The sequence below is a fragment of the Xenopus tropicalis genome, chromosome 3, assembly GCF_000004195.4.
Source record: "Xenopus tropicalis strain Nigerian chromosome 3, UCB_Xtro_10.0, whole genome shotgun sequence".
In the NCBI taxonomy this organism is placed as follows: domain Eukaryota; kingdom Metazoa; phylum Chordata; class Amphibia; order Anura; family Pipidae; genus Xenopus; species Xenopus tropicalis.
Window position 1 is genome coordinate 101320522 of NC_030679.2, and position 25564 is coordinate 101346085.

General features: G+C 37.0%; 1 protein-coding gene across 3 annotated transcripts in view; it reads left to right on the forward strand.

Moving 5' to 3' along the window:
- The first annotated feature begins 262 nt into the window (after positions 1-262).
- wdr72 (WD repeat domain 72) overlaps positions 263-25564 on the forward strand; it is a 121886-nt gene continuing 96584 nt past the window's right edge. Inside the window, exons 1-2 of one of the 3 annotated variants that reach the window (XM_012959598.3) lie at positions 263-327; positions 24645-24809. In XM_012959598.3, the coding sequence (XP_012815052.2) occupies positions 24657-24809 (153 nt within the window). In that variant the 5' untranslated portion in view covers positions 263-327; positions 24645-24656. Of the gene's footprint in view, positions 328-17889; positions 18081-23496; positions 23620-24644; positions 24810-25564 lie in introns of those variants that run through there. The other 2 variants (XM_031899179.1, XM_018092424.2) reach the window with 2 other exon arrangements.

Consider the following 25564-nt stretch of genomic DNA (forward strand, 5'->3'; position numbering starts at 1 on the left):
GTTCTCTATTCCTTGAGATTGAATACTACCCCCTAAAAGACATTTATTAAATGCCTTACAAGCTGATTTGTTTTGTATGATGATTAGCACGTAAAACAATATACATGTATGTGTGTTACCTATTGTGCCTGTGGGAGAAGTTAGCATTTTATTGAACACCATGTCTTTGTTTTGTGTCTGATTCCACCTTTGTTTATCCTTACAACATTGGATTGCCATCTAGTGCAACCCATAACACTGCTAGCTTGCACTTCAGGTTATTCTGTTGCAGGCACACAGAGAAAGTTATCATGAGAGAAAGACCTACTGTACATATCATCCAGCAAGGTATGTTCTGATCTTTATTGGCTTACAGAGCAGTTCTTTTAATATGGTTGGTACAATATACTGTTTGCCCTGCCATTAAATCTTATAAGAGTAAAAGGGTACTGTTATTCATATTCATTAATGCCTTTCTCTAAAGTTATGTGTTTCAGGAAGTAACACGATAGTTTGAATTTTACAATGAGCTATAGAGATTCATTCAGTTTCTTATGGTGGTCAACTGAAAGGAGGGTTGCTATGAAGAGTGCAGCCATCTGCTTTGTTAATAACAGGGATGCCCAAGCTGTCACCTTGTAGCTGTTTTCACAATAGCTTCATTTGGCATATAATCATATTGTTGTAGTTCAGCAACAGATGGAGGTCTTCAGCTTAAATATTTTTGGGTTATGTGAACAAAGTGTGTTTTTGATCTCCATTGGAATAATGCTATTTAGTTAGTTTATTTCGTAATTGTGACACAGGTCCTCAGAAAAAGTTGCAGTGTTGTTTCTCTGCGACTTTAACTTCGAGTTAAAAAAAAAATCAATGTTTAGTGAATGGCACACTAACTGTGAGTATTTTACAGAATGTTTCACTTCTAACTCAGAAATGCATGCCCCTTCTGCACTGTAAAAATAGTGTTTGGTTTGGATTAGTTTACCAGACCTCCTCTCAAATAGGGTACTTTTGGGCAAAGATGTTGTATTTACTGTATTGAAAGCTATGCAGACATGACTATGAACAAATAAGAAAGGGACATTTGTAAAAGAGAAGGTGTGATAGCTCAATAAATTACCCGGAAGGCTCTTTCTCCCCAAATGCCAGGGAGTCTGGTCAGTGCTGAGCTCTGCATAGTGAGGGTTCAACTGTTTAAAGCAGCCAAACACATTCTGATGAACTGACATAGGAATCGGCCCTGCAGTGGTGTTTTTGATATAGTAACACCATTGTGGTGTTAGGGTTCTTACACACAAGCATTTGTTTATGTATTCATGAGTACAAAGTAATTGCAAAAAAGTCATTAAAAAAAGTACAGGCTGTGTTAACTGCTGTGTTTCCCTGTGGTTGGAACACTGCACTGAAAAATCCACTGCAGGAATCTGTGCAGGAAAAATACTTAAAGTAACATACATAATTTCACAGTTTCTTGGTTTATATCATGAAAGCTGAAGTGGATAAGTGTATGGGCACATCTGGAATTTAACTAGGTGATTTTTTATTGTATTAAATCTAGTCTCATGTGTGTAACTGTTCACTCTAAGGCAAGTAAAATAATGTTATAGTACTGGGTGATAGAATATGCAAACTACAATGCCGAGCAAGAATAAAATGGCTTATAACAGTGTTTTTGCAGGTCAGTATCATGGCAGCTGGTGGTTCCTTACAATACCCAACCACTCACCCAATACCCCAAAGTAAACTCAGAACAAAAACTTACCAGAGAGACTAGGATGCATATGAAAGGCCATAGCTTTATTTAACAAATAACAACTAAGAACATTAAAACTCTAGGTTTAAAAAATGCAATACAAAATAGTAATTGTGAAACAACACCCCAAGAATGTTTGCTAACAAACTCCACAGAGTGAACAAGCCACCCATTATGCTGGCCATCAGACATAGCGGCTATTCAATGGGCCAGTGACAGTAAGCTTCACTCCAGTCCCCTCCCTCCTAGAACAATACTGATAGAGGACTCAAATGAATTGTATTGCATAGTTACATAGGGTTGAAAAAAGACCAGAGTCCATCAAGTTCAACCCTTCCTAGTAAACCCAGCACATACAACCTATACTTACCAATCTATATCAACACATACATAAATATATATATATACAAACATTAATACTAACTGTAGATACTAGTATCACAATAGCCTTGGATATTATGCTTGTTCAAGAACTTATCCAGGCCCCTCTTAAAGGCATTAACAGAATCTGCCATTACCACATCACTAGGAAGGGCATTCCACAACCTCACTGCCCTCACTGTGAAAAACCACCTACGCTGCTTCAAATGGAAGCTCCGTTCCTCTAATCTAAAGGGGTGACCTCTGGTGTGCTGATTGTTTTTATGGGAAAAAAGAACATCCCCCATCTTCCTATAATCCCCTCTAATGTACTTGTACAGAGTAATCATGTCCCCTCGCAAGCGCCTCTTTTTCAGAGAAAACAAACCCAACCTCGACAGTCTAACCTCATAGATTAAATCTTCCATCCCCTTTATCAGTTAAGTTGCAGGTCTCTGCACTCTCTCCAGCTCATTAATATCCTTCTTAAGTACTGGAGCTCAAAACTGCACTGCATACTCAAGGTGAGACCTTACCAGGGACTTATAAAGAGGCAAAATTATGTTTTCATCCCTTGAGTCAATGCCCTTTTTTACACAAGACAGCAATTTATTTGCTTTAGTAGCCACCAAATGACATTTTAAGCGGGGGAATACCAGTCCCTTCCACCCTTGCGCCCTCACAGCTAAAACTCAACCTCACTTACTCTCACCAAACCATTCCAGGGTGGTATGGCAGGTTGTTACTCCTCACGCTGCCAATGTTAAAGGAAGCAGTCACTTCTATAACCCTTTTATATACCCCCTCAGCTTACACTTTCATGTCTCTTCCTACTTTAGCCTCTGTTAACCCTGTCCTCCTGCTAGCCTAACCCTGTCAAAGCTTACTTCTATTTAACCCCGGGGAGTGACATTGCTTTTTTAGTATTGTATAATTGTGCTTCTAAATAAAAATACTGATTAGACTATGGTAGTTTCTAAGTGTCATTAGTTTTGCTTAGAGCTGTAAAGTACAGCACGTTCTTAATTCCACAGCCCTGTGCAGGATGTGGCTGGTTATAAATTAATGGAGCTTTCAGTAGAACAAGTCACATTCTGATATATAGTAGTATTGTACAAATAGCTGTGCATCTTAAGACCTATGACATAAGAGTATATATGTACCCAGTTAAAAACATTCAGCCAGTATCTCAGTTTAGTGGACCCAGCGATGGTGGATTTTGATTAGAAAACATTTACATCGTCATTTATTCCTCTCACATGTAATACATATTTACACAAATGAAAGTCAGTCAGTTTCAACCACCACCTGTGCTTTGTGTATATTCTAATATATATATATTCACTTGTAACAGTATATAATGTACAGATAAGGTATCTTTCCATAACTGGGATTTTGATTATGACATTTTAAGTCTGCTTTAAATAATTTAAACATTAAATAACATAATAATAAGAGATCCCATACCATTATTATAAATGAATAAAAAGAAGTTTAAGAGAAGCATATTTTTAGGTTTTGTACTTGTTATAAACTAAGCTTCATACTTCCATATTGGTGACAAACTTGTTAAACTACCTGGAGGTGGCCATTGAAAGTACTGTTTCTATTTTTGCTGTTGCTAAATTGTGCAAAACTATAAGTTCCATGCAGGATGCTGCCACTTTGCAGAGCAAATTGACAAAATTGGAAAACTGGGCAGCAAACTGGAAAATGAGGTTCAGTGTTGAAAAGTGCAAAGTTATGTAATTTGGTAGAAATAATATAATTGTGATTTAAACACTAAATGGTAGTGTGTTGGGGCAATCCTTAATTGAGATGGATCTGGGGGTTTTGTAGATAACAAGTTGTCTAATTCCAGGCAGTGTCATTCTGTGGCTACACAAACAAATAAAGTGCTGTCTTGTATAAAAAAGGCATTAACGCAAGGATGAAAACATAATTTTGCCTCTTATATAGGTCTTATATAGGTCTGTGGCAAGGCCTCACCTTGAGTATATAGTGCAGTTTTGGGCTCCAGTCCATTAATGAGCTGGAGAGAGTGCAGAGACGTGCAACTAAACTGGTAAAGGGGGTGGAAGACTTAAACTATGAGGTTAGACTGTTAAGGTTGGGGCTGTTTTCTCTGGAAAAAATGCACTTGGGGACATGATTACTCTTTGCAAGTACTTTAGTGGAGATTATAGGTAGATAGTGGCGGGTTTATTTTTTTCCCATAAACACGATCAGCTCACCAGAGGCCACCCCTTTAGATTAGTGGAACTTTCATTTGAAGCAGTGTATGTGGTTTTTCACGGTGGGGACAGTGAGAATGTGATAGCAGAGTATGTGATAGCAGATTTTGTTAATGCCTTTAAGAGGGGCTTGGATGATTTCTTGAACAAGCATAATATCCGAGGCTATTGTGATATTGTGATTACAATTAGTATTGATGTTGGTACATATAGTTTGTGTATGTGAGTGAATAGATAAGTCGGTATGAGTCTTTGTGTGTGCGCTGGGGTTTGCTTAGAAGGGTTGTACTTTATAGATTTTGGTCTTTTTTCAACCCAACTTAACAATGTAACTATGTAAAACAAATGGCTTTTAGTAGTCTAAAGGCGCTGCCCCAAATTCTGCATTTTGCCATTGTCATATTTTTTGGTGAAACTGTTGTGAAAGTTCACTGCAACAAAAAATTCACAGAGAAAAATGCCCATTGACTTTAATGTATTTAGAGTGAGAAAAAAGTTGTGGTTGCATCAGAAAATTTGCAGTTGTGTCAAAAAGTTGCATGGTGACTGCATTTAAATTTTTTTTCGCCGTTTCATGAATTTTTTGAGGAAGCAAAACTGGATAGATTTACTCTCACTAACTATTATATCTAAACTCAGTAGGAAACTGGTTTAATAAAACCAACAGAAAAGTTGGTGTTATTGAGACATAGTAAAAAAAAGAGAAACATTTTGGAGAGTGTCAGGTTCAACCTAATTGTGAGTGGGTTAACACCTTACACTACCAAAAAGAACAACTTTGTACTCGTGTTTCTCAGTGGAACAAGAGAATATACAGTACAGACCTAAAAATGAATACTGTAATCCAATGCATTTGCTGTTTTTGTTAATTTGCATCAGGAGCCCCACAATGCTGCTGTAAGGAACACATATTGTCCCTCACAATTCCACAGCTACCAGATTCTGGAAAATTAGCAGTACAAATGCATTTCCTGCCTGCCTCAGCACCTTGCCATTTGTTCAATGACAAGAGGAGTGAGCACTTTTTTCCTGGAATCCACAACCTTTTAGAGACATGTATATATGTCCCTAAAAGCAACATATTAGGGTACGTGCAAGACTGCAAATATGGTTCAGTTTAGTCAATGACTCAAACTTCTGTAGAGTATAATTTTTAAGTGGATAAAAAGCATCACTTATTAGCCAGATAAAATAGGAGGGTATACAAAAGCACACCAGTCATTATCTTAGTTTGGATGTTCTGGGTAGTTATGTTTAAGTTTTAGAGAATTTCTTTTTTTGTGTATAAGCCTGAGGGTAATGGCCCACAGGGACTGTTAATCATAATTACTTGCTGCAGCAAGCAGAATGGCCTCCGCCAGCCAGAGATTACCTCCCACTGACTTGAAAAGCAATTGCCATTGCTCCTCTGGACACAGCATTACAGAAAGCCCTACACATACAACTGTCACCAGAAGACATAAATGCCCATTGTTTTGGCACTTAGTTCCATGTTCTGGCAATCTACAAAGTTTTTTATTAAAGGAAAACTGTACCCACAAACAATGCAAGTCTCTATTAAAATATATTGCATAAACAAGCTCATATGTAAAACCCTGCTTCATCTAAATAACCCATTTTCATAAAAATATACTTTTTTAGTAGTATGTGCTATTGGGTACTCCTAAATAGAAAACTGCCAGTTTAAGAATGAAGGGCCACCTCCTGGAAGCATAGGATTCAAAGTGCACACAAACAAGCCAAGGCACACATACTGTACATGCTAGGCCACATCAGCCAATTAATGGGCAGAGTTCTGCCTTTTACTCCCACATTACTTCCTGTTACAGTTAGAGCTGCATTATTTCTGGTCATATGATCTTTGAGGGAACACACAGCCCATCACTAATGGTGGATTAAGGGAAAGGATGTAAAAGGGCAATATTTACTGATGTGAGCATTAAGAATATGAATAAAAATATGTTACTTATCTCTGTATGTCAAATGTATTGGAGCTACATAAATAACAGATAATAAGTAAGAAATGATACATTAATGTGAATTGTGTCTTAAGGTGGCCATTGTAGCTGCCAATATTAGTTCCTTAGACAGATTCGGCAGCTTATCGGCCCGCGTAGGGGCAGCAATGACGCGAATGCCCGACTCATATCTGGCCTGAAATTGGCCAGATATAGATCGGGCAGGTTAAAAGATTTAGTCGATTTGGGGACTGCATCAGTTCGTTGTTACTATTTGATTGTTTGGCCCCAGGGCCAAATAATCGAATTAGCCTAAATTTGCCCACCTGTAGGCGAGCGGATCTTAACCTGTATGGCCACCTTTACAATTATCACAATTATAATCACAATTATACACGGTGTGTCACATGCACCAGATTGGCCCAATCTTTATTTAAATATCACAGAATCCAAAGTCACGCAATAGCATTTCTATACAAAGTCACATAACAACAGTTGCATTCTGTATTACAGAGGCTGTTCAAAACTTCTTAATTAAAATGTGCATGGATCATTTTCCTTAGCACTATTTATTAAACCAGGGCAAGTACTTTCTGGACTGCCAATAAATGTCTACTGCAGATCCCCTAAAACTGCTTTATGTACAGTGAAGTGTTGTTATATGACAAGAACCTCTGTAAGAGGAAATAACTGCATATAAAGTGTGTGTTGAGGTTTCTGCTACTTCAGTGCCCAATTTTCCACTTTAGATGCAGCATAAACCATTTTAATTAATATTATGTCACCAAAAGGACTAAAATGGCCAATTGAATTCTGCCAAGATAGAGTCTTTTGATGAAAACATATCTTTATTGATTGTAGAAGAAGAAAATCATTCTTAAAATGAAATCCACAGAAAAAAATCATATCCCTGAGAGAAAATTTCTGAGTGGCAGGCTAAGATTAACATCATAAAATTGAATTTGTGCTGCAAACCTTTGATGTAATCAGCAGCTTGGAGATGGTATTGCCCTCGCTGTGCTCTCTCCGATTGTGCTGAATTATTGTGTAGAATGAAATAAATGTTTCTGGTGTCATTCTTTCCAGAAACACAAACCCAGAGGCTGCAAAACTGTTGTCTTTTTATAAAACAGGAAAATGGCTACAGTGAATTTATCTGTTTTAGATCAAGTTATTTTTTTAATACTATATAATACTATTTGTTGAATACATATCGTTCTCCTCATAGGGGAAAAAAATCCTGTCAAACATTTAAACTGAAAATCCTTTATTTTATTTACTACTGTTTGATGTACATGGTACATTAACAGTAAATTATCTTGCTTTCATTAGTTACTGCAGTATTTTTGTTAAATGTTGTTAAATATTAATTTGCTAAATTTTGCTGAAGGCATTGTATGTCAAGTATATTTGCCTGCTAACACACCCTTTAACTTTCCATTCTGCCTCTTTGTCTTAAAATGGCAATTTTCAAAGGGTGGTGCTGTTCATCCATGGGCCCTTCGCTGGAGTTAAAAGGGTGAAATTTGAAGAGAATGCCTATTTGCCCTTATAGCTACTTTTGGAAGCCAAAGTTGTAGGAAAGTTATAGTGTGGTTTGGAGAATTATTGTCAGCCCTTGTAGATAGTCCAGGAAACCTAGATTGAATGTCAGAATGAGGTTTGGAGAGAACAATTATTGGCTTTCTTGTAGATAGTCTGGGAAACCTAGATACACAGTCAGTGAGGCTTGCAGACAACACCTATTGGCTGCCCTTATAGTTAGTCCTGGGTTTATGGTCAGTTAAAGTGAGGTTTAAAGAGAACACTTTTTGACTGCCCTTGAATATAGTCCTGGAAGTTTAGGCTGAGGTCAGTTAGAGTGAGGTTTGGAACACTTATTGGCTGCCCTTATAGTTAGTCCTAGAAGACTAGGTTACAGGTCAGTTAGAGTAAGATTTGGGTAGAATACTAACTGGGTGCCCTGAATATTCCTGGAACTATATGTAAATGCTTGATAGAGCAATGCTCGAAAATATTTGTAACCTTGTAATAAAGTAAAATGGGTCATGACCAATTTCTAGAGATGAAACAGATAAACAGTAAAAACACATAATAACTGCTTCCTCAAATATCTAACCCAATTCTGGGGGCCCAATGACCCGTAACGAGTGTAGGGAAGCAGGGCATGACAGGGTTAAGGAGGGCAGCCCGCCCCCCTTTCCCGCTCTTCCTTTGGGTTAATGGTGCTGGCCAATGAGGGGCCTGGAAATTCCCGGGCTTAGTAAGGGGAGGGGTAACCAAGGCAGCATACCTTCAGTTTGTTCCAGGCAGCATGAGGATCGGCAGCTTGTGACGTCCCACCCTCCCTCCCTATAAAACGGGGGTTGTTTTGTCGCAGTTAGCGGAGGGTACCTTACTCCGTGCCCTCAGGGGGAAGTTTAAGTTGTCAAGGAGACTGTAGCCCGGTAGGCCTGGGGGTCCTGATCGGCAGTTAGCCTCGGTTTAGGTCGGGGGAAAAGGAGGCAGGAACCAGGCGTTACGTTTGGGCTCAGGGATTGTTGTTACTGTAAATGTTGGGTATTGTAAATGTTTGTTATACAAACGGTTCTGTACAAGTTTATGATGTTAAAATGTTAACGGATGTAAGTTATTGTTAATAAATAAATAACTGCGGCCTTCTCTTCCCAAACTACAGCGTCTATGTGTGTGTCTGGGAGAAAGTTGGGGGGCGGGGGGCTAAAACAGGAAAGGGGGTTAAGGGCTGCAAGCTCGACGCTGCACCTGTCATGATTTTACCTGGCTGTTGTAAACAACAAATCAGGCTTCACCTATTAAAGGAAAACTATACCCCTAGAATTAATACCTACCAGCAGATACTTGACATTATGCTAAGTGGCCTATTAAAGAATCTCCTTTCCCTTGAGCCACCATTTAGTGATGGGCTGTGTGCTCCCTCAGAGATCACATGACCAGAAATAATGCAGCTCTAAGTGTAACAGGAAGAAATGTGGAAGCAAAAGGCAGAACTCTGTCCATTCATTGGCTGATGTGGCCTAGCATGTATGTGTGCCTTGGCTTGTTTGTGTGCACTGTGAATCCTATGATCCCAGGAGGCGGCCCTTAATTCTTAAAATGGCAATTTTCTATTTAGGAGTATCCAATAGCACATACTACTAAAAAAGTATATTTTTATGAAAATGGTTTATTTAGATGAAGCAGCATTTTACATATGAGCTTGTTTATACAATATATTTAAATGGAGACCTACATTGTTTTGGGATATAGTTTTTCTTTAAAATGATATTATCAAAATTACAGGCTCCAATAATGACCAAGTGCTTATATTCAAAATTGAAGTTGGTATTCACCTCACAGAATGAATTACTGGGAGTTATAGCTGAACTGGAATACATGATAATTTCCCATTAGATCTGACAGTTTTATGAATGAAACATCATGATGGATATTCTGTTTAGCAGCTTGATTTAATCTAATGGCACTCACTGTAATTTGCACTTCAGTATTTAAAAGACCACAAGGTTGATGTACAAACAGAATACTAAGCAGCCAGCAGTTTAAATGTACAATACTGGATGCTCCTAGAATAATTGCATGGTGTTAAATTCTTTGTTGTTCTACATGCACCCTTATATTTTTATAGAATTCAGAATGAGTATAACATATAACAGTTTAACCAGGGGAACAAGGATCACTCCCTACAGTAAAATAGCATATTTAGGACTGCCCTAAAAATGTAGTTGAAATATTATTTTATAAAAGCAATTGCAGTCATTAGCTAACTTTAGATTATACAGTTTTCTTTTCTGCCTTTGTTGTCTGGTATTAACTTTTTCTACCTATGCAAAAGGATCTTCAACAGCATCAGATGGGCATCCCTGATATTTAGAGATGAATCAGAAATAAACTGAATGCTAAATTGTTTGAAAGGTGCTATAATGTAGAAATTGATAACAACAATAGCACATATGAGCATATTTGAGCACATATGTATATTTCTGACCTTTGTCCAAACCCCTGCATAAATTTTACATTTTGATTGAGCTCCATCTACTGGATTGTCAGGGATTTGTTCCCCAGTATTAGATATATATAAGTATATACTTATATATATATAAATATTTTGTATTGTTAATGGTGTGTAGCTTTTTGTCCCAGTCTCTCTCATTGTGCAAATTCTGTGTTAAGGGAAAATGTATACAGTGTGCAATTTTAAGTTTCAGTGCCAGTAATCTTTATTTTAGGACTTGCATTGTGAAAATAAATATAAAGCATAAAATTATCAATACAGAATGGATTATAGTTGGTTACCAGGCACAATAGTGACCAGTCCTCCTATTTATATTATTCTTAGCCCAATGTCTTTCAATTAATTAATCCTTATTGTAGGTAAAACAATCCTGTTGAGTTTATTTAATATAAATATATTGTGTGGAATAAAAATACTGTTTATTCAATACAACACAAATTTTGCATTCAATAGGTGACTGGCCAGTCTACCAATTCATACACAGTAAATGTAAAATCAGGCCTGGATTTGTGGCGAGGCCACAAAGGCCCGGGCCTAGGGTAGCAGAAAGTTAGGGGCGACATGTTGCCCTGCCGCAATGAAAATTTTTGCCCGCATATGGAGCAATCGTGAGAAGACGCGCTTCAACGTTAGCGTGTCCTCTCCCCAATACTCCGTATAAGTTGTGACACGCATGCGCGCACCCCCCACCATCCCGCACATGCGTGTCACCACTGGTCAAGGTGGGCTGGCGGCCATAGGGGGCAGCCTGTGTAAAATACAAATTGTAAGACCACTCAAAATTCAAAAATATCTACAAAAATTCATTATAAAGTTTCAGAATTCCTCAGCAAGAAATGGAACCTTCAAACAATTGCTTAAAATCAATAAGCAACCGTGATTGTTCAAAAGTGCTCATGCAGTCAGCAGTCACAGTTATTCAAAATACCAGTCATTTATATTTTATAATTCCTTGTTTAATTTGCAGATAGTTGGAGCCACCAACTTGTGGAATTAAAATGATTATTTAACACTGGGAGTTGGTTGAATTATATTTTAGTAGACATAAGGCATGGAGTTCCAAATTATGGAAAATTTCAGGTACCTTGCGTTTCGGATAACAGTGTCTATACCTGACTGAATACAAAAATGGTTGTTCTTTTTTTATTCTGGAAAAGTTTGTTTTTAAATGGGTATGTTTTTTTTAAAGAGAAGCAGAGGCAGTGCTTTGTGGCTGCTATCAGGTCCTTGGGGTGGAATATGCCCCCCTACAGCTATCTGGCTGAGCAAATCAGTTGCTGATGTCTCACAGTATGTTTTTCTCAGAATCCCATTCATTGACGGATTAGATTAGACAAAGAGGGACATAAGAGGAAAGCAAGTGAATGAAACAGGGCATATGCTGGTAAAACGACAGAATAGGACTGCAATTGTATATGCTTGTTAGTGTTCTTTCACATTTCAAGGTTTACCCAGATCTTGCACTTAAATATGAGTTTATCATCACCGGCCCTGCAAATTATTTTTACTAACTGTATGCAGCTACAGGAGGTAGAATTCTGATTCCACTGCTGAATAGAAGAATGAGACTTAAAAAAAATAGAACAAACCTTTGCTAAAACCAAGTAGAAGGTCCAGAGAATTTTACATCATATTCTTTTTTACTCTTTTTACTCTTTTAGTATGTATGTTATAGCATAACCAATTCTAAGCAGTTTTTTAGTTGGTCTTCATTATTTATTTTGTATAGTTTTTGAATTATGTGCCTTCTTCCTCTGACCCCAGCAAGCAAAAAATGTTGTTGTTATTGTTATTAGTTATCTTTCTATTTAGGCCCTCCTCTATTCATATTTCTGTGTCTCTTTCAAATTGCCTGGTTGCTAAAGTAATTTAAACCCTATCAACCAGATAACTGCTGAAATTCCCATGAACAAAAAATGAAATAATTAAAAAAACACAAATAGTCAATGAAGACTAATTGCAAATTGTCTCAGAATGTTACTTTCTACATCATACTAAAAGTTAACTCAAAGGTGAACAACCCTCTTTACAGCATACTGCAGGACTGAAAACAAAAGAAGAAAATACAATACAAAACAGTCAGACACATGCAAGCTTGGGTAGGGCTGGTGTTACAGGTCCAGTGCCCAGCTGTCATTATAAAAGGATTTATTTGATTCTATTTTCCACTGTGTAATATGTTTGAAACTTTATTTTTAAAGACAACTTTAATTTTCATTAGTCAATACTATCACCTAAATCAGAAAACTAATATTTTGCAATGTTCAGCAAACTGTCCTTAGCATTTGCACCACTGAAATATCAAATTATAACAGGGCTCATTTACAAATGCAGGCACAACTGAACAGTTTTAAAAGGCATGCATACCTAAGCCTATTCTGATGCTATTCACAATAGCATTTTTGTTTATTAATTCTACTTCCAAATTGCAGTGTGTGGTCATCTGGCTATGGAAAACTGCATGCATGGGCATGCCTGGACCTGCTGGTAGTTCCAGGCCTACTTTAATGCTATGTGTCACATAAGTGCAACTGACTGGCACCAAGTCATTTGGAGACTTTGCCATTAGTGATACTACGTGCTGGAGGTTTACACAAATGCAACAGCATATGCCTGTGCCACAACTCACATGCAGTTTACCAAGACAGATGCTAATTTGCACGCCTATTAGTTACAGCAGACGCTTAGTAAAGAATATGTGCTTTTTAAGTGGGAATTCCAGGGAAAGATTTTGCATTGTGGCATTTTGCTTTCATAAACTGCATTTTGCACAGTACAATGAATCCTTTTCTGGGTGTAAACCACCATACTACCAATATACAAACAGAGGGCGCTGTAAAACCCTACAATAATATATACCATATATAAAATAGTTTATATAAATAGAAAATCTTAGTTTATTAAAATTTATATAGAAGACCATCTAGACTAGTTAAAAACATTTGAATCCCCCAAAATCTTTATCTTATATTCTTTTTTCTTCTTTCTTTTTCTTTGGAATTGTAAGTATAAGATGCATAAAAAGTTAATTAAAAAAATTATAGGGAAGAAAATTTACTTTTTTATGATTCATAAATGTTATAATTCATAGTTTCAGTTGGTCTCAGTGGCGCATCAAATCTTGCAAACTTTGCAAGTGGCTCTTTTGATCTAGAGAATGATAACAAACCACCAGGTTTTGTGTTGTGCTTTGCACTTTGGGCACATAACAAAAATGAACAAAATTTGTATTTCTTCAAAAATATTTGCCAAAAGTCATCCAGAGGGAAAGTTATATTCTATGACAGCCTGTAAGGTATATATAAGGTGTCCCAGTAAAGATTACATTCTACATTAGCATGTTTAACATAATTTTGCTTTTTTCAAATATTTGGTATTTGTGCTTAAAACACATTTTACAGTACAGTATTTTAGTATTTTTTTAGTATTTAGTGTCAATAAATTAGTTCTGTTATTGTCACACTTATGGGTGGGTCATTATTTAAACCGGATTTTCTTGCTTTACAGCATGTGCTTCAGTAACAGACAGATGCAACTGAAACACTGGGCAGAGATTGCTAGAGATTGCTACTGTTGGCTTTATTATTTCTACTGTGTATGGAGGGAGCATGGAGGTCTAATACATAGCACACGGGTGACATAACTTAAGCAGTCTTTTGGCATTTGATGGCTGCACAAAATCCCAAGTGTCACACAATATCTGCGCTGCTGCTATTGCCTCCCCCCTCCGTCTTTACACTCCAGCTGTCACCTTTTGCTCAGGCTTTTGTGACTCTGTTCATCTTCCACACTGTGGTGCTGCTGCACTTTCATTAGATATTGCAATGTATACGTGTAAAAAAAAAAATCATGGAGTCAATGCACATTAAATGGTATGTCAGAGGGGTTCTGCACTTATTTATTGTTTACTATTTATATACATTCTCTGAACATTTTATTGCAACAAAAATGTGATTCTGTTTATTAAGAAATATTTGCTGAATGCATTTCAAAATTACACTTGTATATATATATATATATATATATATATATATATAAAATTACATTGTACTATATAACAATAAATAGAGTAATATATAACCATTTTATTGAAACTATGCAGACGTGTTTTTGTTTATTTTTAGTATTTATCTTTGATAATGTGGGGCATTTATGTAACATGACCTGATGCAAAGCAAATTCTCTCTAATCCGTATAACACAATATTAGAGGCTATTGTAAAGAGGAGTGTGCCTATTAGAGAATGAGACAGCACGTGCCATATTCCTTTCTGACCCCCTCCAGCTGGGCTGTGACCCACAGCACAGTAAAGTCAGAGGGCACTTTGCTCTATGCTTTTGTCCTGCTGTGAATTGTAGAACAGCTGCCATTATCAAACAAGAGAGAACAGGCTTACTCTGAAGTCGTGCCAGGATGCTCCTTCCTGTTATTAGGAAACAAAAGCATTTGAATTTCTTTAACTCTGTCAGAAAGGTTTTACTGGTTACTTCTCAGAGATAAATTCAATTTTGCAGCAACAGAACTGATGAAAGTTTGCTTAATGGGATGGCTGTATGAGTTATGGCCATAGACTTTATTTTGTCACACGTGGTAACATCTCCTGGAAACAGCTAAAGCTCATAATACAGAGCAGTAAATTACTGTATTTTTGTAGGTGGGTGGATGGAATGTCGAGGCCATATCTATGGCTGGTCGTCAGTTATACTTTATAGTAGCATTTATATTCCCTCTCTGTGAAGGGAGCACATCTAATATACTAACAGATTTATAGTTAAATCTCTGTAACTGCTGTTAAGTGTTAAAGGAACCTCTAGCATGTTCCACACCCCTCTGATTCAGAAGAAAGAAAGAAGCATACTTCAATGCCAAAGGAACAATTGGATCCCAGAATTCTATAAATAAGCTGGCAGTACGGAAACACGTATAATAAACTGACTGTTTTAAATGAATAGTGTCAATAAGTAATAACATTCAAAATGAATGTGACTCTAATGTTGTTTAGGACATATGTAGAATGCTATGGGCACTGGCTCTAAATTAAATTGTGGTTTCTGTGGGTAGAATTTTTTTTCTGTTTTTTTCCCACCGAGTTTACACACTGAATCACATTACTTCTGATCCAATATATACTGGGGGTCATTCTTTTAGGTTCCCAATCATAGTGCTTGGGGTTAGGGAATTCCCCAATAAACAGTTTTGCAAAAGCTAAGGTTGCAGTACTTAAAGGGATATTGTCATGTTTTTTTTTTTTTCAAAACGCATCAGTTAATAGAGCATCTCCAGCAGCATCCTGCATTGAAATCTGTTTTTCAAAAATGGTAGCAGATTCTTTTTGATATTTCATTTTGAAATTTCACATGGGGCTTGCCAATTTCCCAGGGCGCCACAACTATGTGACCTATGCTCTGATGAACTTCAGTCACACTTTACTGCTGAGCTGGAGTGATATCATACCCTCCCAGCAGCTGATCAGCAAAACAAAGGGCAGGTAGCAAGATAGCAGCTCGCAGCAGATATCAGAATAGCACTTAATAGTAAGAAATCCAAGTCCAGCTTGCGACTCCTCCATTTACATGGGAGTAGGGAAACAATAGATTATCTGAAAGCAGTTCTAATGTGTAGGACTGGCTCTTTCTGAAAGCTCAGAGATGACTGCCTACACACCAATATTAAAAAAAAATACCTTTTTGGTTCAAGAACAACATTTTAAATGGTAGAGTAAATTATTTGCTATGTAAACAGTGTAATTTAGAAATAAAAAGTATACCATAACCATGAAATTCTTCAAGTCATTACCATCAGTACTGTATTGTATAACTGGAGGAGTTGCTGCCATTATAGGATGAGTATATGAAACATTTATCTGTCATTAGAACACTCTACCACTTACACCACCAGCACATGCATAGATCTGGGATTAGGGGCATTAAGCAAGACATACTACATAAGTTTAGTCTAAGGGTGGCCAGGGTCAGACTGGCCACTGCACTACCAGGAAAAAAACCCAGTGGGCCCTGCCATCTGTTCTCAAATCGCTTTGCCCCAGCTGTTCTCTCTTCACTTCTTACTTGCTGTAAAAAAATAAAGATGGCCATGCTTTCCAATTTGGTATGCACAGGCATCTTTTTGTTCACAGTAAATGAGCAGTGCAGGAGCAGAATTGCAGGGGCTGGGGGCAGAACAGTGGAGTTGGGTACCTGGTGGGCCCACAGTGCTACAGTTCTCATTAGAGATGTAGCGAACTGTTCGCCGGAGAACTAATTCGCACTAAAATCGGGTGTTCGCAAGTTCGCAAGTTCGCGAACTTTTAGTGATGTTCGCAATTTTGGGTTCGCCTTAGCTGGAGCCAAATTTTGACCTCTCCCCCCAGAGCCAGCAGATACATGGCAGCCAATCAGGCAGCTCTCCCTCCTGGACCACCCCCGGACCACTCCCTTCCATATATAAACCGAAGCCCAGCAGCCATTTTACATTCTGCCTGTGTGTGCTTGATGAGTTAGCATAGGGAGAGAGCTGTGCAGGGGTTTGAGGGACAGTTTAGGTAGCTTTGCTGACTAGTAATCTACTTTCTACTGCTCTGTATGTAGCTGCTGGGGACAGCTGTCCTTCTGATCTCATCTGCTGTAACCCAATAGTCCTTGTAAGGACTGCTTTTATTTTCTGATTACTGATTACAACAACGTATTTTTCAGAGAAATTTTTGCCCTTGATCCCCCTCCTGCATGCCACTGTCCAGGTCGTGGCACCCTTTAAACAACTTTAAAATCAGTTTTCTGGCCATAAATGGCTTTTCTAGGTTTCAAAGTTCGCCTTCTCATTGAAGTCTATGGGGTTCGCAAAGTTCGCAAAAGTTCGCACTTTTTTGCAGAAGTTCGCAAATGGGTTCGCGAACTTTTTTTGTGAGGTTCGCTACATCCCTAGTTCTCATCACCTATGCCAGCTAATCATAAGGATTTATTTAATTTGTAACCTGTTAAAAAGCAAAGCTATAATTAGTTGCTATAGGTTACTGCACCTGGGCAATCTGTGTGCCTTATATTACATTTGGGCGCAAGTGTTTTGATTTCAACCCACTGAGCTGCAAATTGCCTTGAATCATTCAATGTGCCATTGCAGAGCAGAAACCTCTACAATTATATAAATAAAACATACTCCAAATTCATGTGGAGTCACCATGAGTCCTGAAAAACATTTATTTTAAAAGCAGAGAGGATGTAACATTGTAAAGCTGATGCTTTAATCACTTTAATTAGTTTATCATGTTCCATCTGTATATAAATACAAAAGCATCTATGGTCTCTTAACTTGAGCCCTTATTATTAGTAGCAAAAATGATGTAGAAATATATAAATGGCATGACAGGATGTTGACTATATAGCAGCGGGTCATCCAGGAAAAAACACAATGTAATATTTTTGTGGCATACCTGTTTAACTTACAGACTGAATGACTCAGGGTTAATACTATGAAACAGTTATGCTTGAGCGGGCAGCTGTTGCTCTGTTAAACACGTCATGATTAGCTTTAGTTCATGTAGCCTCAAATATGCCTTTGGCAGTGTTTGACTTTGCTAAGGCAACTTTAAAGTTATTTTCCCATATGGAATGCCTGAAAACGGTTTCTGTTCTGAACAATAATATTACAGCCAGTGCTGTTGTTAGTTAAACCTTTTGCCGATGCATAAATCAGGGAGAGCAACCACATGCATTTTAGTGCAACAGACAATCCCTTTTTTCCATGGATAGTACCAATGTGAAATCAAGCAGGTATGTAAATATATATATTCTTTCTTTCTCTGCGACTTGCACCTGACATGGCAATAAAGATGCAAATTGCTTTACACTTATTATTGAAATATGTAATTGTGTTTAAATTGCAAACAGTTATTATATATTATCTATGCGTGGTAAGCTATGTTGTGATAATTATTTACATGATATATAGCAGTTTGCATTTTGGGCATAGATTTGTTAGTGCTTAAATGAGAAATGTATATTCTGCAAATATAGATTTGTTGCTATTATGGGAAATTGTATACCAGCTAGAATTGATTAACTGGCCATCTTATCAATGGGAGAGTTGTAGTATAGTGACGTGTGACAGACCATAAATATGGATGTGTGGATGTAATGCGCCAGCAAAATGTTCAATGAAAAGAGGTTTGTGAATCATTCTCACTGAAGCTACACATGTGCTGCCTTGTGTATTCCAGCTTTCCAATGTTTCACATGTGATGGAACTTTTCTTGTTATTCGGGAAAATGACTGGGATCATGGAAAACCTTGTAAAAAACATTTATGCTAAGTAGGACCAGCAATGCATAACTAATACCCAGCATCTGACTTGAAAAATTATCCACTAAATATATGTGAAACCAGGGTATATTTATTTCATACTATTTCACTCGAGTGAAATACTCCCCCAGACAAAATGAATTAGGACTTTTTTCTAATAAAAATCCAAATCAAATGAGTTGAGGAGGAACATATTAATCTGCACATGCTGCATGATCTGCAGTACAATATCTACTAAAGGGTGGTTAAGGCTAAAGGAAGTAAGTTTCTTTCCTTTTGAATTGCCCCAAAAGCATACAACAATTCACGAGTAAAAGCAGACAGCTTGAATTAGTTACCTCTATATTTCCTACATAATACATGTATCAATTCACACTTATATAATGCTCAAACTTATACATTAGGACAGACAACCATTAGCAGGTATCTTAATGAGTCTTATGTTATGTGGCTTCTCCTGATCTGGTGGTAGCTCCTGGTTATTCTGCATCAGTAGGTTCGACACAATAGGAAATTGAACCATCAAATTTCGCAATTACTGTGTTCATTTTTTGTGCAACCACATTTGCGGTATCTGTGGAGCAGGTATCAGCAGTGAAAAACAGTATTTTAGCTCCCAGTAAGGTACATAAATACAAATATGCAGTGAGGGAATATTCTGAGCACATGCACAGACGTAACTGACACTTTATGGTAAAAGAGTAACATGTAGTAAAAGAAAAACACATTATTTAAGCACATACAATGAGTTTAAAAACAATATTGTCATTAAAATTATGTAGTAGTGCCAAAGAGCACTAGTGTTCTCTTTGATTATAACAGGAAAGGCTACAAGTAGTTCTCTGCTAGTGCAAAAGCACTAAGGGGCACCTTTCACCCACAGCTGACACAGTATCCAGGTATACTCCAATATAATCTGATTCAAACCAAAAGGTGCCTACCAAAAGACTAGCTGGTGAACTTCTAAACCTGCCAAAACATATGACACAAGTGCACACATACCGAATCAATGAATTTGGTTATTAAAGGAGAACTAAATACTAAAACAAGTATGGGTGTAAATGCTGTATTTTATATATTGCATCACCAGCACCAAAAAAGTGTTTTAAAGTAATTATAGTATAATGTACGGTTGCCCTGCACTGGTAAAGGTGGTGGGTTTGCTTCAGGAACACTACTATAGTTTATATAAATAAGCTGCTGTGTAGCCATGGGGGCAGCCATTCAAGCTGGAAAAAAGGAGAAAAGGCACAGGTTACATAGTAGATTAGACACCATTGTATTCTACTGTGTTTGTCTGTGCCTTTTACTCTAGTAGTGTTTCTGAAGCAAACACACAACTTTTACCAGTGAAGGATAGCAGTACATTATAGTTTAATTTCTTTAATATATTTTCATGGTGTTACTGTTCCTTTAAGTTTCAGAATGTCTATATCAGCAATTATTCAGTCCTTCAAAGTTTTGATCAGTGGTTCACCACCTTGGATTTTGTTCAGGGTGTCAGTGACACTCAAACAATCAGTATGCTCTGGACAGCTGTTAAGAAGTTTTACTAAAGTTTTGTCACAAATCATCAAGCAGAAAATAAGGTTCACATGTCATAGAAGCTGATACTACAGGGCTGATTACTGCATTCTCCTGCTAATTGCACTGGTTTCTGAGCTGCCATGTTATGAGTATTGGAATGAATTACTGATGAGCCTTGTATTATGACTTTTATATCCTATATATTCTGTATAATGTGAGTTGATCCCTAAGCTCAGATACCTAATAACAGTAAAGAGCATGTGTTGTGAATGAACAGAAAAGATGAGGAACTAAAACAGGCAACCTCCAAAAGAACAGATATTCTTTGCTAAAGGGATGTGGTTGTCTTGGGCTGGTACAGAATCTCAAAACATAATGGGGGGAATGTAATAAAATTTGAAATTGGAAAAAATATTCATTATGCAAAAATGTATGCCTCTGTGCGAACAAATTTAATACAGCAAATAACTGTTTTCTAACCACTGTCGACAGCTGTAGAACGTTTTAAGGCTTGTTCAGGTTTGGGGCAAGAGTCTGAACAGCTCTATTCTCTCTCCCTCTCCCCCTCCCTTTTTTTGCCCCCCTCCTAAAAGAATGCACTCCCCTCCCATCAGAATGTGTGGTCTGAGCTACCAACTGCTACAGCTGTAGCAGGAAGCTATGGAGACCAAGCTAAAATGGCAGCTGCAATCTTAAACAAACAGAGGAAGCTTCTAGGGCTATTTACCCAAGTATGGTAAAGCTTTCTGCAGAATAAATATATTGTTCTAGGTGGCAGTAATGTGGCAAATCTATTGGCAGTAAAATGCCAAAATGCCTTTCCTTCTTCTTTAACTTCCCTGTCAAGTTACAGCTTTAGGCCATGACAAACCTACCATATATGTGGCAAATTTTAAACCCTTTCTAGATATGTTATTGACATGTTACTCAGTAACAGTGTATAGGCAAAAAGCCAATTGAATAGATATAGCAATGGGTGAGTGCCCTTTAAAACTATCAAGGGGGGGGGGCATCACTATCAGTGCATTAAATGTATCTGTAGAAATCTGCCAATAACACCATACAAAGAATCAAGACCACACAGTGTAAAGAGCTGGCAGCCTGCCTCGACTTAGCTTTTCATATTTTGCTTGAACTATAATATACATAGTGGGTAAAATATATATATTGCCTACAAAAACTGGCTGTAGTAATCACAGGCCATAATCTCATTGCTGAGTTCAGTAATTGAAAGTAAAAAGACAAAATGGTGCATACATTGTAAGCTCAGGGATTGTCAAATAAAGTATTGGCATCATTTTCTCACCCTCGAAATAAATCCACATAAAATAACATTCAATAAACATTTTTATTTACCTTAGTGGAGTTAGTGTAATGTTATTTATTTGGGACCCTCTACATGTGTAATTTTTTAAGCATGTTATCTAATGATAGATACTGCAAGTATGATGCATTATTCAGCTAAAAAGATTTTTAACCAGGTACCCAGTCAGAAAGGTCAAATGGCTGCTCCCTTATTGCCTGCACAATCTTTGTTTTGCAGAAGGATGAAAGACGGGGTTAACAGGTTCACAGCCATGTTTCATTGCTTATAATTCTAAGCAAATATTGCTGAAATTATTAGTCTTAATACCAACTCCAAATGAAAAATAAAACAAATATTCAATGCAACTTTTTCTATTTGAATTTAAAATGTAACTAAAAACATCAAATGAAGTGAAATAAAACAAAACAAATGTATGAATACAGACTTTATTGTGCAGTTTATTGATATTACATTTAATCTGGGAAAACTGTAAATGCAAACGCAAACATAATACAGAGAATAACTGTATTTGACTCAGCACAACAAGAATGGATGGAGTTCAAGGCAGGAATTATGAAGTGAAACCATAAAACTTTATTTTTAGAGGAAGTAAACTACTGTTTTATAGTAGGTCAAATATTCTGTGGAACAATTGTATGGATTTCTGCATTAGTGTTGATAGGAATATATTTAGGAAATCAGAGTCAACTAGTACAGTAAGTAAGCCATTTGTTATCGTCCTTAAAAGCCAGACACGATAGGGGAGCAGAGAGCCATTAATACAGTAAATTGAATAGCTGTAGCAAGCGCTAGTTTGTAGGCATAGAGGGTGCTCCAGAAAGATAGAGTGTTCACTCTCATCTTCTGCAATAAATTGTGCTGGTACCATGGCAAGATAACATCCACAGCAAAATTGTGCTTTTGTTTTCTTTGGATTTCAGCATCTTATATTTTCCCTTGTCATATAGCGTGTTTTGTCATAGTGGCTGGAACTGACAAGATAGAACACAGGGCTCATCAAGGGGCTGTTGTTATGTTTTATGGCAAAAAGTACTCTAATAAAACAAAATAGGTATTATCAGGAACAGTAGGTTATTTTAGGAATATTAACATTTTTTTTGTCTGCACAAACGTAAAAGCAGAAGTACACATTTTACTTTCTTTCTTGGAGGGCATGATGGTGTATTTGCAGTTGAATTATTACATATAGACAGCCAAATGTCTGTTGATTTTATGTGATCAATCCACAGACATGTATAGTGACATTTAATGAATCCTGGCAATAGGTTGTATTAGGAATTTAACCTCTTTTGCATAGTGGTTACCCAATAACAAACCTGTATTAGAGTGCATACTTTAGATCACATATCCTGCAATAGTGCTATGCTTTAAGGTAAATATTTTCATATTATTCTGCATTAAATACTTCTGGGCTGGAGTTTTGTTGTTTAACTGAATTCCAATGTGCCTTTAATTTCTCTAAGTATGCTGTTTGACTTGTAGTTGTAGTAGTATGACTGCTAACCCTACACAAGAATATATCCTCATGCAGAAAGTAGACTTAAAACATCCCGGAAGGTAGTTATAATAACTTAAGGTAGTGGCACAGGTCACTGGTTCTACTAATTGTATTACATTTGCTCACTGTTATACTGTATATTGTGTTAGAATACCTCAGTGTCTGTGTATTGCACAACTTACACTGATACTGACTATGATTATTGGGATGTTGACAAGCCTGTAGTACTGGTATGACAAGTAGAAAAAACTGAAATATTTGTCTAATGTCAACAAATTTACAGCATTTGAAAATGGGAGGGATTCTGTTGCTTACAGGGGTGGACTTTTAGTATGTTGTAGACTGTCCTATGCCTATCAGCTTTGCAATTCATACTCATTATTTATTTTTATTGTTTTTCAATTATTTGCCTTTTCTTCTACATCTTTCCAGCTTTCAAATGGGGTCACTGACCCTGTCAATAAAAAATAACTATTGCTACCATTTTATTATTACTGTTACTCTTTTCAATTTCTTTCTATTTAGTCCCTCTCCTATTCATATTCCAGTCTCTCATTCAAACCACTGCCTGGTTGCTAAGGTAAACAATACCCTAGCAACCAACAGAGAGCAACCGATAGCTGTTGAAAGTCCAAACTAGAGAGCTGCTGAACAAAAAGGTAAATAACTGAAGAAACAATTGCAAATTGTCTCAGAATATCAATGTCTATGTCATTCTAAAGGTTAATTTAAAGGTAAAGAACCCCTTTAAATGCTTGAATGCACATTTATGAAGCAAGTGCAGTGCAAGGTGCAAAAGACGTGCAGAATTCCAGGTGCCTACAAAGTAGCATGTGCCAAAGTTTGCACAAGATGTACCAAAGGGCATGCTAATTTGCTTCCACATTGATGAATTGGGTAAGATTCATGCTGGCCTATTGATTGAATCAGAGTGATACAGCATTTCTGGTGTGATGATGTTTATAGCACTTTGCCTCTTACAAAAAAAACCCACACATTTCATTTCTATTGATTACATTTTGGGGCTCATTAAAAAAACACTCTCTATTTTGGGGCTCATTAAAAAAAACACCCTCTATTTTTGCAAGACCCACAAATGAGGCAAAAAGAGATTTTGCTTGAAAAATCTATCTATCTATCTATCTATCTATCTATCTATCTATTGCCCCGTGTCTTTTTTCCTACTGGAAACCCATAGTTTGAGAAGATGAGGGCAGCAGCAGATCCCTTATGATGAAATGATATGGCCTATGATTATTTGTTTGATACAGCATGAAGTGCGTACATCTGAGCTAATGCCTGTTTTTTTAATAAATATAGTTTGTTTCTATAATCCTGGATTAGCGTGATCAATTGAATTGCCTGCCACCTTTTACTATATGGTTTATCTGCCCTCCTATGCTGAAGGCTTAGGGCAGGGCACTTGTTCGGTAAATGTATGTCATCTATAAATTGTGTTTTATGTATTTCACAAATTCTCAATTCAATCAGTCATAGAGGTGAACTGCAGTCCCAGATCTTCTAAATTTATCAGTAGCAGACATCCTGTCTCATGAAAGAAATAGCTCCTGAAGTGGTTCCTAAATTATTTTTGTTTCATATTTTTGATGAGGAGATTTTTCAGAATGTATTTACTGTTCTAGCTAATTTACCCACCTTGTAACACTAATGTTATTGATTTCAGAGTGAACTCACAATGAAACACACGATTCAGGCTGTGGCCTTGTGGGAAAACAGGGCTCCAGAACACAGTATTACCACCATAATGATAACAGAAGACCAGAAAACTATTGTAACTGGTAGTTCAGAAGGACAGATATGTCTTTGGCATCTATCAGAGGATATGAAGGTTTGTGTGTTCCTGATATTAAGTACGTTTTATTGTTATGGCTTATGCAGTTAGAGCAAGGGAAATATTTTTAACTATAGGAATGTACTAATATGTTGCTTTGATAAAAACTAATAAATATGTCTATTGTTCTGCCACTTCTGTCAATGCTTGTTGACATGTATATTTTTAATTTCTTAATCTTGCGCTAACTCCTTGGTAGCCAGATACACATTAGCTTCACGGGACCTTAAAGCGATACAGACACAAAAAGACTACTTTTCAAAATATGAATGTACATAAAATGTTATCTATAGGTCATGTTGATTATTTTTCCCTGATAAGGCTGCTTTTGTAAATAATTGTTACTTGAAATTCCTAAACCTGACTGTTTTCCCAACCTGGCTGTCCCTTCTCAGCCTGTCAGTTATAGCTTCCAATGCTAATGGACTCCTGCTGCACAAATATGGCAGCCCCCTCATAGAGGGACATGGGGGATCAAATAGGTTATGTAGAAGCCTCAGGTAATACTTTTATGGCAAAATTATAAAACTTATGCATTGACAATTTTATAAGATATTTAAAAGTTAATGTAATGTCAGGTGTCAGTATCTCTTTAAGGCACTCAATAATAGTAAAACCTAAGAAGAACTGGACTGGGGAAAGTCTATATAATATTAATGAAATCATATAAATATACCTTGACTTCCCAACAGGGCAACATCTGGGATCAGTTATTTAGAATTAAGTACAATACCTACATTGATCTACCTGGT